This window comes from Micropterus dolomieu, linkage group LG15, assembly GCF_021292245.1.
Source record: "Micropterus dolomieu isolate WLL.071019.BEF.003 ecotype Adirondacks linkage group LG15, ASM2129224v1, whole genome shotgun sequence".
Taxonomy (NCBI): domain Eukaryota; kingdom Metazoa; phylum Chordata; class Actinopteri; order Centrarchiformes; family Centrarchidae; genus Micropterus; species Micropterus dolomieu.
The window spans coordinates 23,656,103-23,681,091 of NC_060164.1; the positions used below are offsets into that span (position 1 = coordinate 23,656,103).

The window sequence follows — 24,989 nt, forward strand, 5'->3', positions numbered from 1 at the left end:
ACTCACACACACACACAGTGAGGACAGTGAAAAAAGCAACAAAGCTGCTGTTTTGAGTGGAGACCTGTGTTGTCGGGGATGGGATTGGGGATGGTGTGTTAGTCACCTCAAGGGTGGCACCTCTGTGTTGCACCTCCGTGCATCACCATATGAAATAAGCAGGAGAGCTAAGCCGTGGTACAGCGTGAAGGAGAACGCCTACACATTCACACACACATGCTTAGACGCACATCCTCATGGCCTTTGGCAAAACCCTACCCATGACCCGATTCTGTGTCAACGTAGGATTGGCCTCATGCCGAAAGCAGATGAAAGATCAAAAATTACCGAACCGGGCTTAACTCTACTCCTCATACCACGTACCTCTGCAAGCAAATGCAAAATTTTCACCACACCAGGGAGAGAAGGGAGAGAGTCTGTGAGAGGGAGGAAAGATGAGGGTGACAAATTGCATGCTAGGAAAACAAAATAACGCAGGAGAGAATAAGGGAGGGATGGGAGCTAGGGGGGGCACTTGAATATTGAAATAAGCAAAGCAGATGTTGTTCGCTGCTTTTTCCGCTTCTTGTTTTTGGAACGCTCTCGACATTTATCACACTCCTTTACCTAGTTTATTCTCCCTGTCTCCGTCAACCCCCCCATCTCCTCCTTCTCCTCCTTCTTTCCTCCACGCTTCAAGAACATTAAAGTCTCTTCGTGGGGCTGCGGCATCGCGCTCTAATGAAAGCGTTTGTTGTCATTTTTCAGATGCGCGGTGTGAAATTAAGCGAGCAGTTTATGTAAGAGCCGTGGCGGGAATCAAACGCTGGGCACACATCGGGAGACGCCAGCTACTTCAATCACTTCAAGCTCATATATATGTTCCTTTTGTTCAGTTTGCTATCTGCCGCACTAAGCCAATTTTCTAGCCAGTCTCTCGGCATTTAAAAAAGTCTGATTTCTTTCCCTATGTGGTCTTAATTCATATGCCCCCCCTCCTCATGCTGATAAGTGGAGCCACGGCACGCAGGGGGTGGAGGGTGGGAAGGAGAGAAAAACACATACATACTCGTTTTTATGCAGCCAGTTAACATTTTTAATTATCATTCCTTCATGCTTCCTTCCCCTAACCCCCCCCCCCCAACAAACACACAGACGCACAAGATTCAGCTGGTGTTTCTTTTATTAATAATCTTAATGAAAAGAAAACACCAGCTGAATGTTTTCTTGCTTTTTTAGTCATATTTGATTATTTGTGCTTGTATATGTGTGTCTGTTTGTGAACAGCCTTTTTTTGATTTTGTTTATTTTAAAGCATATGACTGTCCTGTTATCTGTCACCAAACAGTTTCTCTGCAGTTGCTTGATCTGCATTTGTGTGATGTCTGTTGTCTTTTAATTATTGTTGACTTGAGCGCTGAGCTGCATTGTATTTTTCTCTTGCAAAACAAGAAAAACCTGAACTTATTGTCAATGAAAGACCACTTTCAAATGAAATAATTTATATAGGAAGAATATGTAATTGCATAGAAATATCTTTATCTCCTCCACAATTGCTATGATTAAAAGTGTATTAGAAACCAAATTAACAGTGTAGATCGGGCAATTTTGCCTCTAAAACAAAAAGCTGCAGTGTTAATTTGCAGAATTAAAGCATGTACAGTAGAAGGCACATTCTCAGCAATGCACAGCGATCATAATTTGGACCATGAAAGGGTCGGGTGTGGAATCCAAAGTGTAGAATTACCCCCAAGCTCCACTGCTCTGCAAAAATCTCTCAGGAAGCACTGCTGCTACAGTTTCGGGTCTAGTGAGTAATTATCCCTCTGTACTACAATTATGTTCAGTGGTACAAATTATGACAGTTTGAGGAATATTTTGATTAGTAATCCCGCTGTGCCTGTGCATTTCCTCACATCAGTACCTCAACACTAACCCTAATTCATACACCTAAAACTTCCCAGTACTCCCTCCCTGAACACCGCTCATCCCTTCATCCCTCCACTTTCCTTCGAATCCCTCTGTCTCTCTCTCTCTCTCTCTGCCCGTCTCTCCCTGTCTTTCTCTGCTCTGTGAGCTGGAAAATTGGCTTCAAAAGGCCACTGCTGTGAACAAGGGCCAGCCACACAGTTGGGCCCGTCCGCTTTATCTTTCAAGCCACGGAGGGGGAAAAAGGGTGCTGGCGAGAGAGAGACGAGAAGAATGGAGAAGAATAGTTTTGACCAGTCACTGAAACCAATAACCAGGAGAAAGCTACTTACTAGAGGCCTCTCTCTCTCTGTCTGTCTGTCTCCGTCTCTCTCTCTCTCTCTCTCTGCTCTCTTTGCATCTTTCCCTCCACATCTCCTCTCCTGTTTCTCTCTCTCCTCTTCCTCTGCTCTCTTTACTTGCATTCTCAGTCTTTCTCATCATCTTTTGTGCATATTTCTTTAAGTCTGGATCCCTCTCTTTTAGTCTCTCTTGCACATCCTTTCACTCACTTGCTCGCTCCCTCTCTTGACCTTATTCATCATTTTTCTATTTTATGCTCCCAGAACCAGGGAATACAGTATGTTCACGTGCCACAATGTACTCTAGAGTTCACAGGCAAACAAAGCTGTGCTTTTATGAATATATTAAAATGACATGCATACTGTATTCCAGAAGTCAATCCTCTACACTACTAGCTGTTGTTTTTATTAGAGTTCATTCATGTAGCAGCATACTCATTCTGGCCTGCTTTTAGGTAGCATTTGTATTTACCATCCATGGTTGGTACACCCAAAAAAATCATATAGCCAACTGAACATTAGTTTTAGACTGATCTTAAATGATGCCTGGTTAGCTAAACATCTGTGTGTAAGAGTTCATTCATTAATCCGCTACAGATAAATCTATATGTCATCATCCATCCGATGTCTCGTCATGCTTACGGTAGCATGAGTGTTTGCAGTGTAAGAGTTTATGTTTTGAAAGATTCAAACCCCATAACCCTGAAAGTCTCGAGTGCCATGCTCTAATCTCCTAATCAGCTGTGTTGCATTCAGGGCCGTTTTGCTTGCCTTTGCTCAGTCCACATGGAATATAAAAGGAGGCACAGCGTGGCCTTAGAAATGACACAGAGTCAAAATGTTGCTGTGCTGACAGTGGTAAATGTTGTGACTGGAAATATGCAGCTGGGTCGGAGAATATGCAGGTTTTGCTGTGCATTTTCTGTGTCTTCTACTTTAGCATTATTGAGATGTGTATACACTGCATGCCTTTTACGTATTGCCCTTTTATAAAATACTCAAAAGGCACTGCAACTAGACAGTCATGGTCCAAGTCCAGTTGAGCTCAAGGCACTTGGCTGCAGTGAAAATGGATTTTATGTGAAAACTCTTACATGGGTTGAATGTGTGTCCATTCACCCACTTCATAAATGTTTTGTTTTTTTGTATGTGTCAAAATAAAAACAAGACTGAAAACTGGTCTTAAACTCTTTGAAATATTAACTGTTGCAGGTTGAAACAGGTCATGTCATATTTACTCGTTGCCTCTGAGCTACGGCAGAAACTCTCCCCCTTCTCCTTTCCTTGGAGGGTCACCTATCAGGGGAGGCAGAGCTGAATCAGCTGCACCTCATCCCCGATGGTGCCACGGTGGCATGCTGGCACAGCGGGCAGCGGGCACTAGCAAGCCGGGCACAGGATGAAAAGCTGAGAGGATGAGATGTGTTGGGGAGGGGGTCAGGGTTTGTGGAATTGAAGTAGGTCTTATGATTCATGTGACAGCATTCTGTGGGCTGGACTCGACGGACCCTCGTCTGCTATTCGTTTGTGTGCAAGTTTATTTAATGCATGTATCACTTTGTCCCTGCAGAAATGTAGCTATCATAGAACTGCACCCTCCTAAGGATACCCCACCCCTTACATGAATTGAGCCCCTCTTGCCTGCTGCCTCAAATAAACACACACACACACACACACACACAGCACCCACCCCCTGGGGAGCAGCAGGAGCTAGCTCTGGGGGATTATGGAGAGGAGAAAAAAAAGCTTTCAGGAGGACAGTCATCTGCTTCTCTCCTGCTGTAGACCATGGGCAGGCAAAAAAACTCCTCTCTTCCTCCCTCTAAGTCCCTTTTTGGCAATGCCTGCCAAAAAACTGGGCCGGGCAGCTTTGTGAAAGGAAAGGAAGGCAGGCAGCAGCAGATCCCTCTTTCTGTCTGCATGGCGAAAAGAAATGGGCTCATTTAGCCAAAGCTGCCACGGTCAATGCAGGGCTCTGATAGAGGCTTTGGTAAGGTGAAATCCCTCCTAAAAAGCTCTGTTAGTGACTGTGGAACTGTTGGGCTGCTGTTTAGTATAGGCTGTTGTCTCCTGTCATCCACCTACTGTTCCTGGTTCCTTGTGGGTGTTTTATCGACAGTGCCACCCGTGACATGGCCTATCTCCGTCAGTGTCAATGCTACCTTGCTTAGCAGGGCCATTGTGCCTACTCCCCCCAATTTACTGTGGTTCAGGAGCGAATAATCAAATTTCTGGATTTGACCATCAGTCAAATAATCCCAAGCTTTCTTCATGTATCATCCTCTTAATATTTAAAAAAAGGTATGTTTCCTGTCATTCATGATCTCTAGCGTTGAGCTCTTGGCTTCTCACACAGGTAAACAGAGGGGGTTGTTTATCGCTGGGCGCTGGGTGCCAAGCCGTGGCATGCTCAGGGAGAAGATGTTGTTGACCTTGAGTTAAAATGGAGCTCTTATCATTAGCTGTCTTGATTGACAGCCGTGTGTTTATGAGCAAAGTGGAAGGCTCCATTTCTTCCATCTCCAGGGGGTTTGTGGCTGCTGCCATGGTATGACTCATTTCTGTGTCTCTGTCTTTCTCTCACGTTCTCTCTCTCGCTCTCTCCTTCCTTATCCTTATTTTATTCAAAAAGCAGGTTATTTTATGAACAGTACTTAAGAATATTCCAATTCCTAAATAGAAGAACATATTTAAACAACAAAATTACGAGATCCAGTCATGTGGCTGATGCAATGTATAGTGACACTTAATGACTGAGGGCACACTGGCTGAATCCTGCCTCTAACCACTCCAGTATCAGATACAAGGAGGATTCAAAACAGAAGATATAGAGCAGTCAAAACAAATTCAATTAAGTCTATAGTCTTTATCTGAGTTTGAGTGACTTGTAGTGAAGTGTGACATATTTTTCCCACTTTACAACCATAATTGAAAGTTTAACATACAAGTCTGTGTTATGCTCACTGGTTGTAAATATTATAACTCAGGGATTCGTAGACTGTGGGCCTCCTATCAGAGAAAGCTTGTAAAAGGATGCCCCCGGCACTTAGAAAACCTCTGTTCTGACTTATTAACAGATTTCTTTCTACAGTATGTCTAATGGCCCAAAATACTGAAAGGAGGCATCACCCCTTAAATCAAGAGTCCTTGCAGCTTCTGTTGCTTTTTTTAAGCAGAGCAGTGCTTTGAGCAAAATGCTAACATCAGCATGCAGTTAAGCAGGTTCTACTGTTACTCTCATAACAAATAGTTAATGTTAGCAGTTCTTGTCCTCCTACCCAGAGAAGAAAAACAGTAAAAATACAGGATATGTTATTGTGCATTGTTGGATCAGATTAGATCACAGGGAGGATGTTAAGTGGGTATCAGTTAAATAGAAATAATTCTCTCTTCTAATCTACATTTGCTCCCTCTGAAAGGTCCTCAGCGCTGTCCGGACAGAAGGTAACCCCTTGGACTGCCGCTTCAGCCTGCTCCAGCCCTACCAGCTGCTAACCGTAGAACTACCTGCAGGACCCCAAGGATTCAGAGAGGGCTCCTGGGCTGACACCTGTGTGTACGAATGTGCACGACAGCGCCTGCACCGACTGTCTGTCACCCGCATCCCGCTACCATCCCATCCCGTCTCCTGCTCACGTCATCCCTCTGAGACCAAACTTGTCTTGGGCTTAAGTGACTCCTCCCTGGTCCTGTATGACCAGCGACGGGGGGTCTCTCTCCTGGCCTCCTGCCCTGTGACATCCACCCTCCTCACTTGGCACCCTGCTGGGGCCGTGGTCATGGCAGGGGGAGGGCAGGGGGAGCTGATGTGCTTTGATGTGGGGTTGGCACCTATAAAAATGGCACTGGTAGCAGAAGAAGTAGCTTCAGCTGCCACGCTAAGATTATCTCAGCACCTGCGCTGCAGTGGAGGACTGGAGGGACTGCAGTGGGGGACAGGCCTGGAAGGAGGTCCAGAGGGGACAGATATCCTGATGCTGGTCTTTCACGGGGGACCACTAGCAGCCTTGAGATTCAAACTAGGTGGGTAAAATAAGATTCAAAAATACAATTTGAAAAACAAATTACTCTTATAAACTGAAAAAATGGGAGTTGGAATATTTGTGGAATAGAAACCAAAACTTAGGGCTGCAACTAACTATTATTTCCTCTGTTGATTTAATCTGTTGATTTCAGTTACCTATTACTATAATTGTTTGGTCTACAAGATGTCATAAAGCAGCCCATAACAAGTTCCTAAATCCTAAGGTGAGGTCTTCAGATCGTTTGCTTTGTCCAACCCGAAGATGTTTATTTTGCAATTACATAAAAAAGCTGGAAATCATCACATTTGAGAAGCTCAAAGCAAATATTTGGCCACTTACATTGATTATTTCCAGAGTCCCCAACAATGATTTGTGCACAAAAACACTAGAAGTTAAATATGTTGAGCAAACATTTGAGAAAGAAACTAAAGAAACTACATAAACTAGACTTTTAATATTATGTCTTAGAGTGATGCAGTTATACTACTTCGATTTAGAGAATGACTAGAGGCATCCGGGGAGAGGCTGCACCCCCAAACCCCACAACAAGCAGATATAAAATGTCTTTTCCTTCTCCGGACATATATAGAAACAGAACAGGACAAACATTTTCGTAACCCTCCACACCCTCATAGTAGTCTCTTCCTAATGAAGGAGCCTTCCTCCCTTCAGAGCCTCTTCCTCTGTTTTGGATCTGACACTGTATCTGAACCCCACTGTGTAAATATGGCTGCTGAACGGGTCGACCTCTTCACTGCCGAGGGAAGTTAATTTGTTGACGGGCGGGAAGGTGAGCAGGAGTCACGCTCTCAGAGGTCATTCAATAATCGCCCCGGGGCAAGAGCCCCCCAGGTGAATTCTGGGATGCATTTTTCCGATAAATCGTTTACAGTGGCTGTGCAGTCCCTCGGGGCCCCCAGATAAAGTTTGCCAATCAAAATTTTTCCGAAGCAGCCACCTCACCCTCTAACACATGCATACACAAACCTGCACACGAATACACTTATACAGTCTCACACACACTCACACACATTCAGCTTCTTTAATTGTGACTTTGGAAAGAAGATGTGACAGTGGCGCACAGCTCTCTGTGGAAGTTTGAAAGCAGTAGTGTGGGGGTGGATGGAGGAAGGTAGAAGACTGTGTACGTTTGAGTTTGTGTGTGTTTGACTGTGTGTATTCAACTGTGTTTGCACAGGGACAGGGGAGGGTGTCTTCCAACAATAGCTTCCCCTCCTCTGATCGTCTGCCAAGGTTTTGATGAAGAAAGTCACTGCACGTCTTTTCTCCATGATAATTCTCCCCCCCCACACTCACATGTGTGTATTCTTCTATTTCTGTGCTTCTATGCACACACACACTCAAACTCATTTGTTTGTTTGCTTGCGCTCCTTCTCTGTGTTGACTTGTTTCATAAGGCCCGCTACATGACAGAAGGAGTGAGTTGGGAGACGGCGAGGAAGAAAGACTTGGACGTGCTCCAAGTTCTCGTTTTTTTTTTTTTTTTTTTTTTTCCCATAGGAGGCAGCCCTCCCTGGTGCCACCCTCCCGCCGCCACCCTCCCGCCTGCATCGAGTTATCGCATCTGGGCACACGTTGGCCGCGGCTGGGCCTGCACCGGTACAGGCTGTGGAAGGGCAGACGAAGGAACGTTCTGTGCGACACGCAAGGAAAATAGAAATTTTTTGTAGGGATGGGAATTCAGTCAAATATTGTTGAAAGAAGAATTACATAACAGGGAAGGAGGGAGAGAGAGAGAGAGAGAGCCTAAGCCTAAGCCCATCTATCTTTATTTGACTTTTATTTTGGTTAAAAATTTGCTCAGCAGGCATCAAGGTAACGTAAAGGTGGTTTTCTCCTCCACTGCACAAGCTGGTGCTTGCTAATTTGGGAAGCACTTTTTTAGCACTGCAACAATTAATCAATTAGCTGTCATTTAATTAATCTGCAACTATTTTGATGATTGATTAATCTGTTTAAGTAAAAATTCCAGCTTCTTCAAAATTAATATTTTCTGGTTTCCTTACTCCTCTGTGATTTTAAACTGAATATCTTTGGGTTGTGGACAAAATAAAAACATTTGAGGACGTCATCTTGGGTTTTGGGAAACACGGATCAACATTTTTCACCATGACATTTCATAGACCAAACAACTAATCAATGAAACAAAAATCAGTTGCAGCCATACACTTTTGCAAAGTAAAGTCTATCCATGGCAACAATTTGAGTTAAACTAGCCAGCTTTTAATCGACTAGTTTGGCATCTATATCGATTATCAAAATTATCGCCTTGTCTCATTCCTAATTCTTCTTTCTGAAAAGGAGATTGCACAAAATTAAAACTGATTTACTGAATGATTGTCCCCAATCTAACATATTTTTTTTAGATTTTAGAAGACTTTAATGCTCAGCTGTCATTATTATCTTTTGAGTTGAAGTCTTTGTCAGTAGTTTTGTATCTGGAGTCTACTTGTGGTGTTGATGGTGCACACTACTCAGTGTTCGTTGCTGTTTGCTCATGCTGCTGCTGATCTTGTCCTGCTCAGTGTTGTTTTGTGTCGGACATAGTGACTCTAAACTGAGCTGGTCGAATATGTTAGTGTAGACAGGTGTGGGAGAGAATGAACTTGTCCTTGCCACCACAATGATCTCATAGTTGCAGACGTTAACGCCCAACTCAAGGCCCCATATACACACATACAATCACACACATAAGCATAGACGCACACAAACCGCACTACGCTCAGCTGATGAATTAGCCACATTAGCCCACTCTTTAGGGGATTTGGGGGCTTGCTAATTGCCAGCTTGTCATTTTAATTGCCTGTACACCCCCTCACACACACATACACACAACCTCTTCAATTAATTAGACAAGAGTCAGTGGTGACTTTGCCTGCCTGCAGCCTGGCCCACTGACAGTACCACTGTCAGTGCTCACCTACACTGTCCAGAACAGTGCCGCTAGCTATGTCCAAATTTTGTTTAGTGTATATGTAACAGAATATTACAGGTAGCATGTATGTGAGCATTTTATTTAGCCACAGCCAGGATACACTTGGATGTACATTTTGATCTTTTATAAAAACCTGTTACCAGAGTTTTTACAAATTACAAATCTTGCTATTTTTTTCTTTTTCACTGATGGTAGACTTGTGCACATTCCTCTGGGTCCGCTGTGTATTGTTTTTAGAAAAAATTCTTATGTCAAAATTAGTGATTGATTTGTTAGTTAGATACATTATTTAACAGTATAATACAATTAAACCAAACTCACTGCGACAGGGGCTCTGACTGGGGGCCAGATGGGCTCCGGGGAGCTGCTGCAGCAGCGTCTGCGTTGTGGCCAGGTCCGAGACGCACTGGGGATCCTGGAAGCCATGGACTGGAGCATCATGGGAGACGAGTGCTACCGAGGCCTCAGCTCAGTCACCAACCACCTGCTGAGACTGGAGCTGAATGCAGAGAGAGAGGGTGGGACTAGCTTACTAGTTATCTTTAAATATAAAACAATTAACTTGTAAGAACATGTTTTTTCCGTCGTTTGCTGCTTGGCAAAATTTTTTCCTGACACACTTCTACTAAAACTATTAATTAAAATTTTTATTTAACTTGTTTTATTCGGCGTGTGTTTCTGTTCTGTTTGCAGCCCAGCTAGAAGCAGCTCTGGGTGTGTTTTATGCCCCACCCACCCCTCTCTCTGATATGGTAATACTTGAGTACAGGGAGCCAATCAGCAAGTATGCCCGTCGCTTTTTTCACCACCTCCTCAGGTAACGCCGCCCACTCTGTACTGGTCCTAAATTGATTTTCTGAGGAAGACATTTGTTTTACATAACTTATCAGGAGGGTCAAAGGCCAAGATATTTAGAGCACTCTTGGGGCTAAATAGATTTAAATACATCAGTCAGGCTACACATCAGTTGTTTAAATTTAAATCAGACTTAAATTAAAATGACATCTGATCAGTGATTAACAGCTGTTGCTTGTGGTCATGCAGCTCTACATACACAAATATACGGGGTATTTTTAAGGCATTAGCAGAACATTTTATTAGTTTATCATCACAAGGTGCAGAATCAGAATAAGAAATACTGTCCAAAAAAGGTCTTTCAGAAAATGACATCCATTGAAGATACAATTTAATACTGCTTATTTGCCGCTCACTATTGCTATTTTAAAAATTCTAAAAAGGAAATAGCTTTTGAATGCCCTCACGCGCAGACTGGTGCAGCTTTGAGTCATTCATAAAGCAAAACACCTCACATGCACCTGTTTAGATTGTTGTTTAATTTTCCCTTCTGCCATGAGAGCCTTTTGAAATGCCTGTTTGACTGAAATAGACCCTGTTGTTCCCACACACTGCTGCTTACTGCTCTCCATCCTGCAATTACCTTCCGTTTCCTCTCTCTTTCTTTCTCCTCCTCTGTAGCAGAGCTGGAGCGTTGTTTGGCATCCCTCCTCCTTTCCTCTCTTATCACCTACCTGCATTCATTTTCTCTCCATCAACATCAAATGAAGGAAGCCCCCCCCCACACCTCCTCTCTCTGCTTGGGTTTGTTTGTTTCATGTTGGCTCTAGACAGGGAAAGTTGAGGTGTTTTGTACTGAGAGATACAGTTCTCTCTCTCCCCCAGCTTTAATACTAGATAATAGGAAGAGGGCTCACTACTCTCTGTTCAATTATTGACAGTTTTGTGCGCAGAGGTATACGTGAATGTGTGTGGATCGAACATGTACTACTGACCCATCCATATACAGATTTTCATCCAAGATGTGGATTTTTAGATTCATGATTGTTTTTTGTCAGGATGTTATTATACTTCCCTTTTTAACTGTGCCCACTTTCTCTGCAGACACGAGCGCTTTGAGAAGGCCTTCCTCCTCGCTGTAGATTTAGAAGCAAGAGATTTATTCATGGTGAGTGGAAAGGACATTTCTGTTGAATTGCCTTCTTGAAAAAATGTGACGCATAGTTTGACAAAAAGGTTGCTGACATATAGCAGAATCCACTATGGGATATTTTTAACTTCATTTGTCCAGGAATGTTTTAACATGTGAACACAAATTAAGAGTTAATATAATTAATGTTCCTCAAAAAGGCTTTAGAAGGTATTAAAAAGTCTTAAATTTAATGTACAAAAGTCTTAGTGGAGTCAGCAGGCAGGTTATAAAATGTTTTTGAATTCAATTAAAAAGTGGATTATTTAATCCTTTTTTGTGGAGTTTCAGTCAACACCTTCTCACCTGTAGCAACACTGCCACTACTGGGCAAGTGTTGATTTTTAGCAAATAACTTAAATAGATTAACTTAATATAAATTTTAAGTCATTTTTAATTGGTTAATCCATATAATGAAACTTAACTGGGTCTTGGTCGTATTTATTTAATTAATTATTTCATTCTGAGTTTTTGTCAGGTATTGCTGGGAAGTTCTTTTAAAAATGTGTTTTAACAATAAGTACTTATTGGCCATATTATCCCCACTGGGTTTCCATCAAACTGTGGGCGGTGTGATCATGAAACATGTATTCAATTGCATTATGTGTGGAATTAAAAAGGAAATTTATCACATCTTCAACACTCTGCACTGGTGCTCCGTGACTACACGCAGGCAAACTAAAGGGAAACATGGAAACTCGTCTGATAGGCTGCGTCACAGATTTATCCATGTCCAAACTGGGTTAATATCAAGGGCAATTGGACTTGGTTCAAGATGGTTGAAGATGGTTTGCCTCTCATCCAAGAGGTTTCTCCAGTTCTGCTGAAGGGCCCAAGTTGCCCTTGATTTTAACCCACCTTAATCCACCTGTGGAATCTCCACAGAAACATTTAACCATGCAATTTCGTTTAAGCTGTTTAATAGTTTTTTTTTTTTTTAAATCAAATTGTCATTTGAGTAATATGCCTCTCCACATAAAGAGATCTGTACCAGAACCACTGTTGTGTTTAATTTTTTTGGGGGGGGGGGGGTTTACCTTTATTGGAGACACTGACAGTGAACACAGGAAATGTGTTCCCTGGATGAAATGGAATTAAATGGGTTGTGGTTATGTTGTATGCATCTTAACCACTAGGCTACCTGGACTCCCCCAGACTGTGTTAAAATGTTTTTCCGCTGACTTACAATTCTCAAAGCATTAATTTTTTAGTGCAAAGTTCCAATGAAAGTATTTCTCTGTCACTTACACCCAAGAAAATATCACTTCATGATCATTGTGGCCTGTTACATTACATGTAGCATCTCTTACAGCATTTATCCTGTAACACACAGTGATATTGGTGAGAATTGAGGCACCTAAATTGTGGATTGTAAGGAGTATTTAAGTTTTATGCAAGTGTGCTGCAGCTTCTCTAATATATTTTAATTGAAAACTGTACTCTTTTTGCTTTCATTTGCCTGTGTGTGTGTGTGTGTGTGTGTGTGTGTGTCAGTCACAGAGCAGGTGTGATCTCAGTATGTGCCTCTTTTCACAACCTCCATGGCCTCGGCTCAGCCTTTTCCTCTCCTCTCATCTTCCACCTAACTCGCTCTTTCTTCCACTCCACGCTGAAATGCTCTTCTATGTGTTTGACCCCCTTTTTCATGGGGCCCCCTTTGCTCCATGCTTCACCAACACCCTAGACATTAATACAGACCCCCATACGCACACAGACACGCATACACACACTCTTGCTCCCTCAATCACACTGATAGCACTGGTTCCAATTACCTCCCCACTAAGTAGTGCTGCTGGGAAGCCGAATTGAAAAGGTGGAGTCGAGCCTGTGGACCTTGAAAGAGTCCAAAGTAAGGGAGGGGGACGGAGTGAGAGGAGGGGGTAGCGGTGTAGGTGGAAAGCAATATGACAAATGTGTGTGGGGGGGGGAGCGAGTAAGAAAAGGCGAGAGAGAAAAGAAACAAGGTCTTGCTCTGTCACTTTGGAGGTGTCGAAAGATGAGTAAGGAACAGAAGATGAGCAGAGATGGAGGTGGAATCACATTTGCAAATAATTCTCTGCCTTGCGTTTGAACTGACTCCGGACGGTGGAGTCAGCACGTCAGGACAATTTAGCCTGGGTCAACAAAGCAGGTCCAAATGTTGAGTGATTTATTCTCATAAAACATTCATTCATATGCATGTATTGCATGGACGCTACTTTGTTAAAATCTCCTGCATGTAAATAATTAACACTTCCTAAAACTTAATTAATAGAAAATAAATATTTCTTCATCTAGTCATATGTTTGCACAAATTAAGCACATTTGTTCTTTTATTTCTGAGATATATTCATAGAAAAAGAATAAATTTCACATTTTAGGAACACTTAAGACTGTAAACTGCTAACCCTCACCCTCCTTTCCATATTTTGTAAGTTATTGGTTATTGACCATGAAATAGGAAATGAAGTGCAAGTGATTTTAAATATAAAACACTCCAACAGAACTAATTTTCACAGTTTTCATCATGTTTACAAGAAGTTAGTGTGTGGCACAATAGGAAAGTGACCCTGTGTGTGAAGTTGGTGTGATGTTATACAGAACTGGTGCGTCACTGTCCAGTGGTTCTTTAGACTGCGTGACCAAAACTACAAAACCTCTCCAATTATGGAGCCAGTTCACTCGTCCATTTCAGTTGTTTGAGAACTGTGTGTCCGCCTCCTGTAGCTCTCATACTGCACCTGACCGCCAGCAGATGTTTCTTGATTTGCTGTTTTAAATCAAACCACGTGTGTAGTGTTAATACAGCACAGGTGACATCTTTCTAAGCTCTTCTCACATATAAAAGTATAATTATTGTTGTTATGCTTTAGATGAATTGGCTGGAACAAAACGCAATTCAAGATCAAATGATTGATTTGATCACTGTGACAGACTTACAAAGTATTTGTGCTCCGTTTTGTGGTCTCTGTATATGTGGCTCACCAAACACAACAGATAATTGCAAACACTTCTCATCCTAGATCTGTAACAAAGCTAATGCTCTCTCACAAAGAGCGTTTTCAAGCACTTTTTTTTGCCTCAGCGACCAAGAGAGCAGCAACTCATCATGTGAAAAGAGCTACAGAAAGAAAGAAGACGTTGACATTTCACCCCTTACTCTGGCCTTCGCTCTAATTAGGTTGTGTTGTTGCTTTAACCTGCTGGTTGGTTGATTGAGTTGAGGTGGAAGGGGTTAATGAGGGCAACCCCCACCTTCACCAAACTTTTTTCTAACTTCCAAACTTGCCCACAGAACTCAATAACGAACCATTGACTTGATAAAATGCACACACGTATAGGAAACATCCACAACCTCACCTCATATAGAAACGCCCAGCATGATATACCCCCCATCACCAGACCCCTACAACTTCAAGCCCCATTGTTTCCTAGCTAACAATAGAGGCACTCCAAGCCTTTAAAAAGGGGGGAAAAAAAGAAACCTTTTGTTGAAATGAAACACTTTAGTGTCAGGCTAAATCGAGGGGGAGGAGGAACCGGTGGTAGGGGGGTGTTTTGGCGGAGGTGGAGGTTGGGAGGTGTATATAGAGGTAGAAGTAGGGGGTTTCTGAGTCATTTGCATTTCTTTTTCATAAATGGCGCCATTCTGTAGTGTCCTAATTAGCCTTTGATAATGAGTTGATAATGTAACCAATTAGGTCATTCGTCAGCCAAGTCAAGCCGACGACAAGTTGTTTTTTTTCTCTACCCCCCCCCCCCCCCCCCCCCCCCCCCCCCCCATCTCTTCTTTCTCGGTCTTTGGCTCTTGATGTAGCTTGTTAATTAAATCAAATTGTGTGATAGCCGAATCTGATGCCGGCTCTTTTGTTCCCCAATGAGGGCTTGTACTGTTTCTTGTTAGATACGCTAGCAGTAAGGCAAGCTGCGTCTGTTGGGTTCACCCCCTATCTTCCTCCCATATCTGACGCCAGGCTTGGAGGCACTGGAGGAGGAGGAGGTATCGCACATCTTCGGCAATAAGCTCATTGTTGTGGCTCAGATGAGTAATTAGCGTTATTAAAACGTTAAGTCCTTAACACCTATCAGATAGAAGTGTTAGTCAAACACAAAGCTCCTGGATAACAGGTGTGTCAGAAAGTGTGTGTGTGTGTGTGTGCGCGTGTGCAGGTTCAGCAAATGTGCTCATGTCCAGGGATTATGCCTGTGTTAATTAATGAATATGTGCATTGTTTGCTTGCGTGTGCCTATGTGGATTTGTGTCCAGTCTCCTTGTCAATATTTGATTTAACTGTATGCTTTTGGCAAAGGAAATGCCCACCCTAAAACATTTTAGTCCCACGCAGAAATGTCTCATCTGCTTGAATATTTCTTGGGATAATTATAACTGGTGTATTTTCTTATTCCCAGCTATAAGGGTATGGCTAAATACAGATGATGTGACATTTGCTTGAGATATTTCCAGGGGTTGCAATGAAGTCTGAATCATCAGGATTTGATGTCCATCCCTCAGAATCAAAGAGCAAAGACTTCTCTCTAGAGCCGCCTTTTGATGCTAATATTTATTTTTTTATATGACTTTTATATTATCATAGAGGGAGAAATACACCTTAAAAGAAAGACAGAGCTGTGTCAGATATTCCTCCCTCGTTCACTCATTCCTATATAGGGGGATATACACTGCTCAAAAAAATAAAGGGAACACTAAAATAACACATCCTAGATCTGAATGAATGAAATAATCTCATTAAATACTCCTACTTTACATAGTTGAATGTGCTGACAACAAAATCACACAAAAATTATCAATGGAAATCAAATTTATCAACCCATGGAGGTCTGGATTTGGAGTCACACTCAAAATGAAAGTGGAAAACTACACTACAGGCCGATCCAACTTTGATGTAATGTCCTTAAAACAAGTCAAAATGAGGCTCAGTAGTGTGTGTGGTCTCCACGTGCCTGTATGACCTCCCTACAACGCCTGGGCATGCTCCTGATGAGGTGGTGGATCTCCTGAGGGATCTCCTCCCAGACCTAAAGCATGGATGGAGCGAGACATGATGTCCCAGATGTGCTCAATTGGATTCAGGTCTGGGGAACGGGCGGGCCAGTCCATAGCATCAATGCCTTCCTCTTGCAGGAACTGCTGACACACTCCAGCCACATGAGGTCTAGCATTGTGTTGCATTAGGAGGAACCCAGGGCCAACCGCACCAGCATATGGTCTCACAAGGGGTCTGAGGATCTCATCTCGGTACCTAATGGCAGTCAGGCTACCTCTGGCGAGCACACGGAGGGCTGTGCGGCCCCCCAAAGAAATACCACCCCACACCATTACTGACCCACCACCAAACCGGTCATGCTGGAGGATGTTGCAGCAGCAGAACGTTCTCCACGGCGTCTCCAGACTCTGTCACGTCTGTCACATGTGCTCAGTGTGAACCTGCTTTCATCTGTGAAGAGCACAGGGCGCCAGTGGCGAATTTGCCAATCTTGGTGTTCTCTGGCAAATGCCAAACGTCCTGCACGGTGTTGGGCTGTAAGCACAACCCCCACCTGTGGACGTCGGGCCCTCATACCACCCTCATGGAGTCTGTTTCTGACCGTTTGAGCAGACACATGCACATTTATGACCTGCTGGAGGTCATTTTGCAGGGCTCTGGCAGTGTTCCTCCCGCTCCTCCTTGCACAAATGCACCAATGCAAGGGTTGTTGCCCTCCTACGGCCTCCTCCACGTCTCCTGATGTACTGGCCTGTCTCCTGGCAGCACCTCCGTGCTCTGGACACTACGCTGACAGACACAGCAAACCTTCTTTCCACAGCTCGCATTGATGTGCCATCTTGGATGAGCTGTACTGCCTGAGCCACTTGTGTGGGTTGTAGACTCCGTCTCATGCTACCACTAGAGTGAAAGCACCGCCAGCATTCAAAAGTGACCAAAACATCAGCCAGGAAGCATAGGAACTGAGAAGTGGTCTGTGGTCACCACCTGCAGAACCACTCCTTTATTGCGGGTGTCTTGCTAATTGCCTATAATTTCCACCAGTTGTCTATTCCATTTGCACAACAGCATGTGAAATTTATTGTCAATCAGTGTTGCTTCCTAAGTGGACAGTTGTATTTCACAGGAGTGTGATTGACTTGGAGTTACATTGTGTTGTTTAAGTGTTCCCTTTATTTTTTTGAGCAGTGTATGTATACACAGACATTTCTAAATTATCATCATTTTGATCCTTCACTGACAGGTGTAGTGTCACATAACATTTCACTGTGACATTTTTAACAAAAAGTACTGTGATATTGGTTTACCAGTAGTATTATTTTTTCTACTGTGGGAATTTTGAGGGTGCTTTAAAGGGTAGTACATTTTTACATAGAATTATAAAAAAAATTCCAGAGATTGTTAAAATATTTCGCGAGAAAGCCATCACGTTTAAAGGCAAACTGTCTTAACAACGGAGGGCATCAATGAAATTACCTTTTTTACTATAAGACTACAATGAAAAACGTAAAAAATACTAGATAGTAAAGATAGTAGCCCATTATATACATAACTGAAAGACCCTGTTCCTTTTTACAAGTACTGTGCTGATTGTGTCACCCCACTCGTTTTGCTTGAAAATATCTTTACAGTTAGTTTTAAAAAACGAATCTGGACACACAGATAAAACATTGGCCAGTAAATATAGTGAATTAAGTTGCAAATACAAAGTGATTTCAGATACAGGATATAGCCACACCATGTGTCATTTATTAAAGACATTTGAGTCAGATTGGCATGTTTTGCTGTTAACTGCCATAACACTAAAACTATTACTCTCCACACCAAATGCAACAAGTTGTTTCCATTCTCCGTGAGATGTTGAAAGGCATGCTGCAGCTTTCTTACACGAGTACTTCTTTCGCTCAATAATGTTTCTCTGTGCGCATAAACAAACGTGAACAAACGCTGAACGTTTACGTATGTGCTTCTCATCGATCCTGTTTGGCAGTAACCCACAGACTGCAAACATGCAGACATGAGCCTCTCTAATGTGTCATAAGCGCTGCTGTGTGCCAGTTAATCTAATCCCTCATTTATTTGGAGGTAACCCAAATATCAGTCAATATCGGGCTCTTAGCGTCCAGCCCCCCCATCCCCTCCACTCCCTAAAAATGGCCCACTAAAACGCCCCTCTTTATCAGGCGCTGCAACCCCTAAAGCTCTTATATAAATAAGATTAGTGTCGCGTTTGAGCGTCAGGGAATAAGAGGTGTAATATCTGATGGTTTTATATGCAGTATTATTGTTATCCCTTCTTAGTCAGGCTGATACTCTCTCTCTCTCTTAGTTCTCGGTTTGTCTCTCTCTCTCTCATTTCACGTTTGTTCATTCGTTTATTCTTTCTCTGGGACCCTCTCTCCAGATTCAGACAGTATTATGAGGAGCTAAGCTGGAATAAAGCGCCCCAGCATCAAATGTTCATATTGTTCTGTTCTGTCTGTCATACAGTCTCTCTCTCTCTCTCTGCTGCTCTCTCTCTTTCTCTCTCATGTGAAAACCCTTGTTGTGAATTTTGCCTTGTTCACGTCTTTTATGTCTTGTTCACCGTCTCTTTCTGCTCTTTCTTTCTTGCTCTCTCTCTCTCACACACCTCACTGTCATTTCAACGTAATACCGCCTCTCCTCCTCGCCCGTTTTAATCTTCTGCTGCTCTGTTTATTATCAATTAGGAAGCCTCACTCATATCTAATTGAGGGGCCATGTCCTTGTTCACAGCGGCTGAATTAGCCACCTCAGTCCTGGGAGCCGATTTAGGTTCTTTTGAGGCCATTTTGTTGTCGGCCATTTTCACATTGCCTCCTAACTCGTTGCCGCAGAGGGCAGGCACCACACTATAATTACCCAATCTGTTCCCATTCATACTCTTCAATTTCAGCGCCTCTCTCTCTCATTCTCTTTTACTCCCCCTCTTCCCCTGCCTCAATCCGTCTCAACTCCCCACCTCTTTTGGAAACCAGCACCCCCCTTCTTTTTTCCCCCTCTAGGGGTACAAAAGCTGGGTTACAATATGGGGGTATTAGGGCCGGGTGCAGTCTCAGCTGGGGGGTGGCTTTAGCCAGCTGAGGGTTATCCATGGCGAGCCCTGAGTCACGGCACTGATGTCCTGTGATGTCGCTGAGGCGGAAGACTTTCCTTAACACGCTGTACCCTTTGATGGGCCCTCAGGCCCTGCACTCAGCCCGAGGAAACCCTGCGACCCTGAGTAGCCCCTCGTTGGGTGCCAGGATGAGGGTGTGATTCACTTTCTGTTAAATCAATTTAAGAGGTTGGGTGTTGCAGAAATTCAGTTTTCCCGTCTTATTTAAATTTTAAATTGCACCAATATCCGATACAATATCAATATTTAATTTTTATCACTTTTGTTTATGTATTACATCATTATTATGTATATTTGGTTCATTTAGCACCATCCTGCTTCCCATTCAGAGCAGCACGTTCACACTGGGAGCTGACCAGTACATTTTCAGCCTTGACTGCTGGTTATTGACGGGCTCCACTGGAACAACTGGGGCAACATGTTGATTGTTGTTAAGGGTGTGTTTTTCATTTACTTCACAGCTGTTCTGGGGGATTCAAATCAGTGACCTTTCTGCATCAGACCAAGTTTTATACCATCATGCTGCTGCCCCTGTTGGCGTCTCAGACTGAGAAATTTGTAACTATCTGCGGTCATTGATCCCGTTAAGATCATCATTTAGCTGAATTATTTAGGTCCTCTGACTCAGCTAAAATCTAAACCAACTAATCAACACAAATGATTTTGTTCTCTTTTTAAAGAACAATGCTTTTTTCTATCTGTCTGAATGTATACATGGCAATACTGGCTGTTCTTCACATCTACACATTATTGATGGTGTTAAAAGTATTGACTAATCAAACCTGCTATAACATCTTTTAATTGTCAACACTCTAATGGGACCAATTCTATTATGCATATTAACTATATACTGTGTGTACTATATACTAAACTGTGATCGACCAGAGTGTCGGTGCCAAAGAAACTTCACAACAAAATGTTTTTCCGAAAATGTAATATTCCTGGAACTGTTTCACCACCTTCCACAATATACACATTTACATGTCCATCACAGGATATTTAAGATTTGAATTGATTTAATTTAATAAGACTATAGTTTGAGAATTAATTTTAGTTTTCAGGTATTTAAATAGATCAGCGTTACTTGTAGCCCGGAGCACCTTAAAACAGGGACAGCGGTCTGATGCGTTGTGGTTATTAATGAGCAGTATGGCTGCGTAGAGCTTTTAGGCCACCCTCAGACATCATTTAGCAATATTATCTCTCTTTATGGTCCTGCAAGACTCAAGCAGAGAGATACAGAGGATACACGCTGTTTCCAATATTGTCGCAGGCTGATATAGTAATGTGCTCGGCTGGATATGTTTCTCCGCAAAGAGAGAATACCAGCGTTTCTGAAAGGTGAACAGTCCCTCGCCTCCTCTCCCACTTTTGAAATGTGACAGATAACATCCTCCCTAGTTCAAAACCGGAGAGACGAGGGTGTATGTGTGGGGTGTGGGGTGGGGGTGCTGATTTCAAAGTTTTTGGAGGAACCGGCATTTCATCCAACCTGTGCTCTTTCTGATGTTGGGCTTCAAACGGCTCATTTTTTTCTGTCATTTCATCTGTTTCTTCCTTCTCCCGCCAAAAACACCACCCCCACCCCTCCCAAAAAAATCTCTCTATTGTCATCGGAGCCTAGATTCATTTTAGATTAACGTTCACGTTTCTTTCTTTCTTGCATTACCTTCAAAGGACCTCCATTATGTTGCCAGCGATAAGGGCGAGGTGGTGCTAGCGGATGTGGCCAAGAGGAAAGCTAATGAAATCGAGGCCCAGGCCATCGCAGGCAACGGTAAGAAAATAATCATAATGTCTAAGCAAAAAGACGCCAAATGTGACTCGTTATTTCTGCTCACATCTGATATGGGAGGGTGGACTCCTGATAACCTCAGTAACTCACCCACTCTGACACACTTTTCTGACATCTAACACCGGGTATTTTTTCAGGCTCTCACCCTCCTTTAATAGTGCAAAAGAGAATTAAATCAGATCATGTTTGACCGAGTTGACTGTTGCCTTTTTTAGAAACGAATCATCTATAGTAAAGATATGAGTGAGATACTGGAAAAAGCTTTTATTACATGTTTATAAAATGAAATTGAAACTATAAAAAAATATATTTACATTATCACCACCAGCACAAAATCTATACTTCTTATTCAAGATTAGTGGCAACATGTGGTTACACCTTAAGGTTGTTGGGATGTAGGTGGTGTAAGGTGTAAGAATTTTGCCCCAAAACTGCATAAAAAGTGTTGTGAAACACAAAGTCTTTAAAATCAGACATATAAAATATATTTAACCGAAGTTTTTTGGAGTAACCTGCAAGAGGGAGGAAAACCAGTGAAGGCCTTTTCTTTTTTTTTTTTTTTTGCCATGGCTTCAGGCTGTGCTGCTGCCCTTTGACAAACACTCCCGAAAGCACATACCAGAGGGGATCAAGCCGAGTTCCTGATTACACGCGCACACACACACACACACACACACTGACAAACACACATACAATTCCTCATGGAGGCTTCAAGGGCCAACGGGTGAGCAGAAAACATTCAAATTTGTGAGGGAACTAGATGAACATGTCTGATGAGTCCTTCATTGGTGCTTAAAACACACCAGAAGGCAATGTGCTTGTGTGTGTGTGTGTGTGTTTGTGTGTGTGTACTCACACACAACCAAATGAGGTGAGAGAGGTATTTAACTTCACTGTATAAGGTCAAACCCCTAAGGCTGAGTGTCTGTGTGTTTGTCGGTGAATGAAAATGAGCGTTTGTGTAACTATGAGGCCTGTCTGCATGCGGTTTCTTTCCCTTTCTTTTTCTAATGTGATTCGTAACACGCGCACTCCTCCTCATAAGCCTCTTAATTATGTCCTCGATGATTTACCTCCATCACCTGCAGCATGTGCTATCCTTGGACAACAGCACTGCAGATAAAAGAGAGAGGGAGGAAGGGACAGAAGAGAGAAAGAAAGAGGAGGGCACGACAACAGGAAGAAAAGCAAAGAAGAAATAGAGGGAGGGAGGAAAAGGATTAAATAAAAAGTTGGAAAAGAAGATGAAGTAAAGACAAATAATTAAATGAAGAAACAAAGTAGAATATGAATGAGTAAAGAATATGTAGAAATAAATTAAAATTGAAGGATGCATCAATATTGACCATATGTACCTGGCGACTATTTCCGGCAAGCCACATTTATGATGAGGTCATATGACCTGACAACAATACATCCAGACACTCAAGACCCTGTGTAGTGCAAAGGTTTGAACAGCCACACTCAGACTACTTCTGTTATGATATTATAGTTTTAATATGGCTATGAATGAATCCAGTGACAATATGAACACAATGTGACGGTCTGAAAGGGGTCGCTCATAGTGATGGACATACAGATAATTATAACCTGAATTTGCAGCTCCTCTCAGCTTTACAAAGCTTTATAGAGAGTTTCAGTTCATTGTATAGCCGTCCGACTTTCACCGCTCTCAAAGCGTTGCTTTCGGCTGCAGTCTAGTCAGAGTTACATTGTTGCCAAGCAAATTCAGTCCTGCTGTTTGAGCATGTCTTTTTCACACGTACCTATATCGTTACCTTCAGGGCATGTTTAACATGTACATTTACATACAGCACACACACACACTGGTGCAGAGCAAAATGGGCTTCCATAAAAACTAACAACTGCGCTGTAAGTTAGTTTAGCTAAAGTTCCACAAAAATTAAAAGTTCCAGGTGTCCAATACTCGTTATTTAATTAGCTTCAAATGAGGCTTAACGTTCACACAGTTTCTCTTGACTGTGCCTCAATATTACAATACAACATTAGTCCAACATTGCCAAGCCGGTGGGCCACATTAGCTGCCCAATATGCTAACGCCGAGTTAGCTAACCTACAAAAGCTGCGTTTCGACCAAAGGAACTATACCCCGGAACTAGGAACCTTTGGAGGAACTCACTGCGTTTCCACCGAAGGGACCAGGTTCTAAATTTAGTTCCAGGATCTTTTATTTTATTTCATTACGTTAAATACTGGGTCCAAAGTTGTTGTTGTGTTTTTTAAGTTTTCATCAGTCAGAAAGTTTTTACACAGAGCCGAAGTCGGTCTCCTCCACTCCAAAACAAGCGGAACAGCTGACAACAGCAGGTAAAGCTCGTAAACATCCCGTTCCTCCGACGCAGGCGGACACAGACGTGATGCTGCAGCTGATCTGCAGCTCTTGTTGGCTGGAAATGTTTTCATAACCTTCCAAACTGTCGCGATTTTATGTTTGTGTTTCTTGATTTATTGTTTTCTTTCTTCTTTATTTGATGAACTTGATGGCTTTGTCCAGTTTGTTATTAAATTTGTAACGAAGTTTATCGCGTGTCTCTTCATTGTAATCCCGCACAAAAAAGCAGTTTTTAATGGTCAAGCAAAGCCTATAGTTTTTCATTATATTACAATCAAATCTGGAAAATTAATGATGCCTGTCCATCGCTTTGTACGGTGTACAGGCCTACAACCTACGTTAGCTGGTGAATTTGCCTAATTTTTGCAGGTCTTGAGACCACAGTGGAACACACACAACAGTAGGCTGAAGGAACCTTCGAGTTCCTTGAAAAGAGATCAGGGTCCTGGATACTTGTTTACTTCATTAACAACAACTTTGCCATATCAACTTAAAAGGTGATGATATGTCAGTATTGTGTTCACAACTTGCTCCCAAGTGGCAGAACGATCAGTTATTACAGATTAAAAATATACACAAGAGAAAAACACAAATACTAACAGATTCTGATCATAGCAGTAACACAACCAGCTGATCCCGGCACTCTGTGAGAGATGAGGTCAACAATGAGTTTGAGAAAAGAGAACATAATTAATAACAAACTAATTAATGCAAAGCTGGAAAAGATGAAGTGAAAAGATGTATGGAGGTAGCTCCCTTTCTTTCACACACTCATACAGACACATGCACATTAGCCATCAGCTTGTTACATAGTAGATGGTTTGACTGAAAGTGTGTTTGGAAAATACATTGACACTGTGGGACAGTCAGTAGAGATGATGGTTAAACCGATGCGTCGCTCTAAGTGTATGTGTGTTTGAATGTGTGTACATCCGTTTGTTTGTGTGTGTGTGTGTGCGCGCGTGCTGTGCAGTTGTGTGTCAACGTTCAGACAAGCAGACGGAGCATATTAACAGAGCAGAGAAGCAAAGGGCATAAATAATGAGTGGCTCGCTTCAAGCAGAGGACTCCAGTGAACAGGTGTCTCGCTTTGTACACACACACACACACACAGCCCCTGGCATGGTCGTTACACACCACCAAGTTCAGCTGTGGCTCCCAAGACTACTCTATACTTCTGCTTTATTATATTTTAATATTTTAATATTTTAGAATGAAATATTGTGCTTTTTAGTCCACTACAATTATCTGACAGCCGTAGCTACTCGTTTCCTCTTTGTTTAACCAGAAACCAGAAGTATCGCTTTGAAATCTCGCGAGCGGTGAATTGTTGCAGGAAGATGGCGGTGGATACATGTGTCAGTAAGTGATCACTGTAGGGATCATTTCCATAATGTTGTCAGACACTTGCGTAACAATCTGAGTCTGTCAGTGGCAAAAACAGACACCGTGTCCGTGTCTTATAACGTGATAGATAACATCTCTCCCTGTGTTTCTCTGCAA

At 42.6% G+C, this 24,989-nt stretch overlaps 1 protein-coding gene and 1 long non-coding RNA gene across 11 annotated transcripts in view; both read left to right on the forward strand.

Moving 5' to 3' along the window:
• The window catches only part of LOC123983796 (WD repeat containing planar cell polarity effector), an 83,266-nt gene that overhangs the window by 46,931 nt on the left and 11,346 nt on the right, over nucleotides 1–24,989 (forward strand). For all 10 annotated transcript variants that reach the window (XR_006828288.1, XR_006828290.1, XR_006828289.1 and 7 more), the window contains 5 exons: nucleotides 5,669–6,272; nucleotides 9,560–9,748; nucleotides 9,924–10,047; nucleotides 11,130–11,193; nucleotides 21,016–21,115. Coding sequence is in view for 7 of the 10 variants with exons in the window: in XM_046070147.1 (XP_045926103.1) it covers nucleotides 5,669–6,272; nucleotides 9,560–9,748; nucleotides 9,924–10,047; nucleotides 11,130–11,193; nucleotides 21,016–21,115 (1,081 nt within the window). In the remaining 3 variants the exon portion in view is untranslated. The remainder of the gene's footprint in view (nucleotides 1–5,668; nucleotides 6,273–9,559; nucleotides 9,749–9,923; nucleotides 10,048–11,129; nucleotides 11,194–21,015; nucleotides 21,116–24,989) is intronic.
• On the forward strand, nucleotides 6,510–7,933 carry LOC123983798. The gene is made up of 3 exons (XR_006828291.1): nucleotides 6,510–6,674; nucleotides 6,706–7,593; nucleotides 7,796–7,933. It is a non-coding gene; the product is annotated as an uncharacterized LOC123983798 (long non-coding RNA).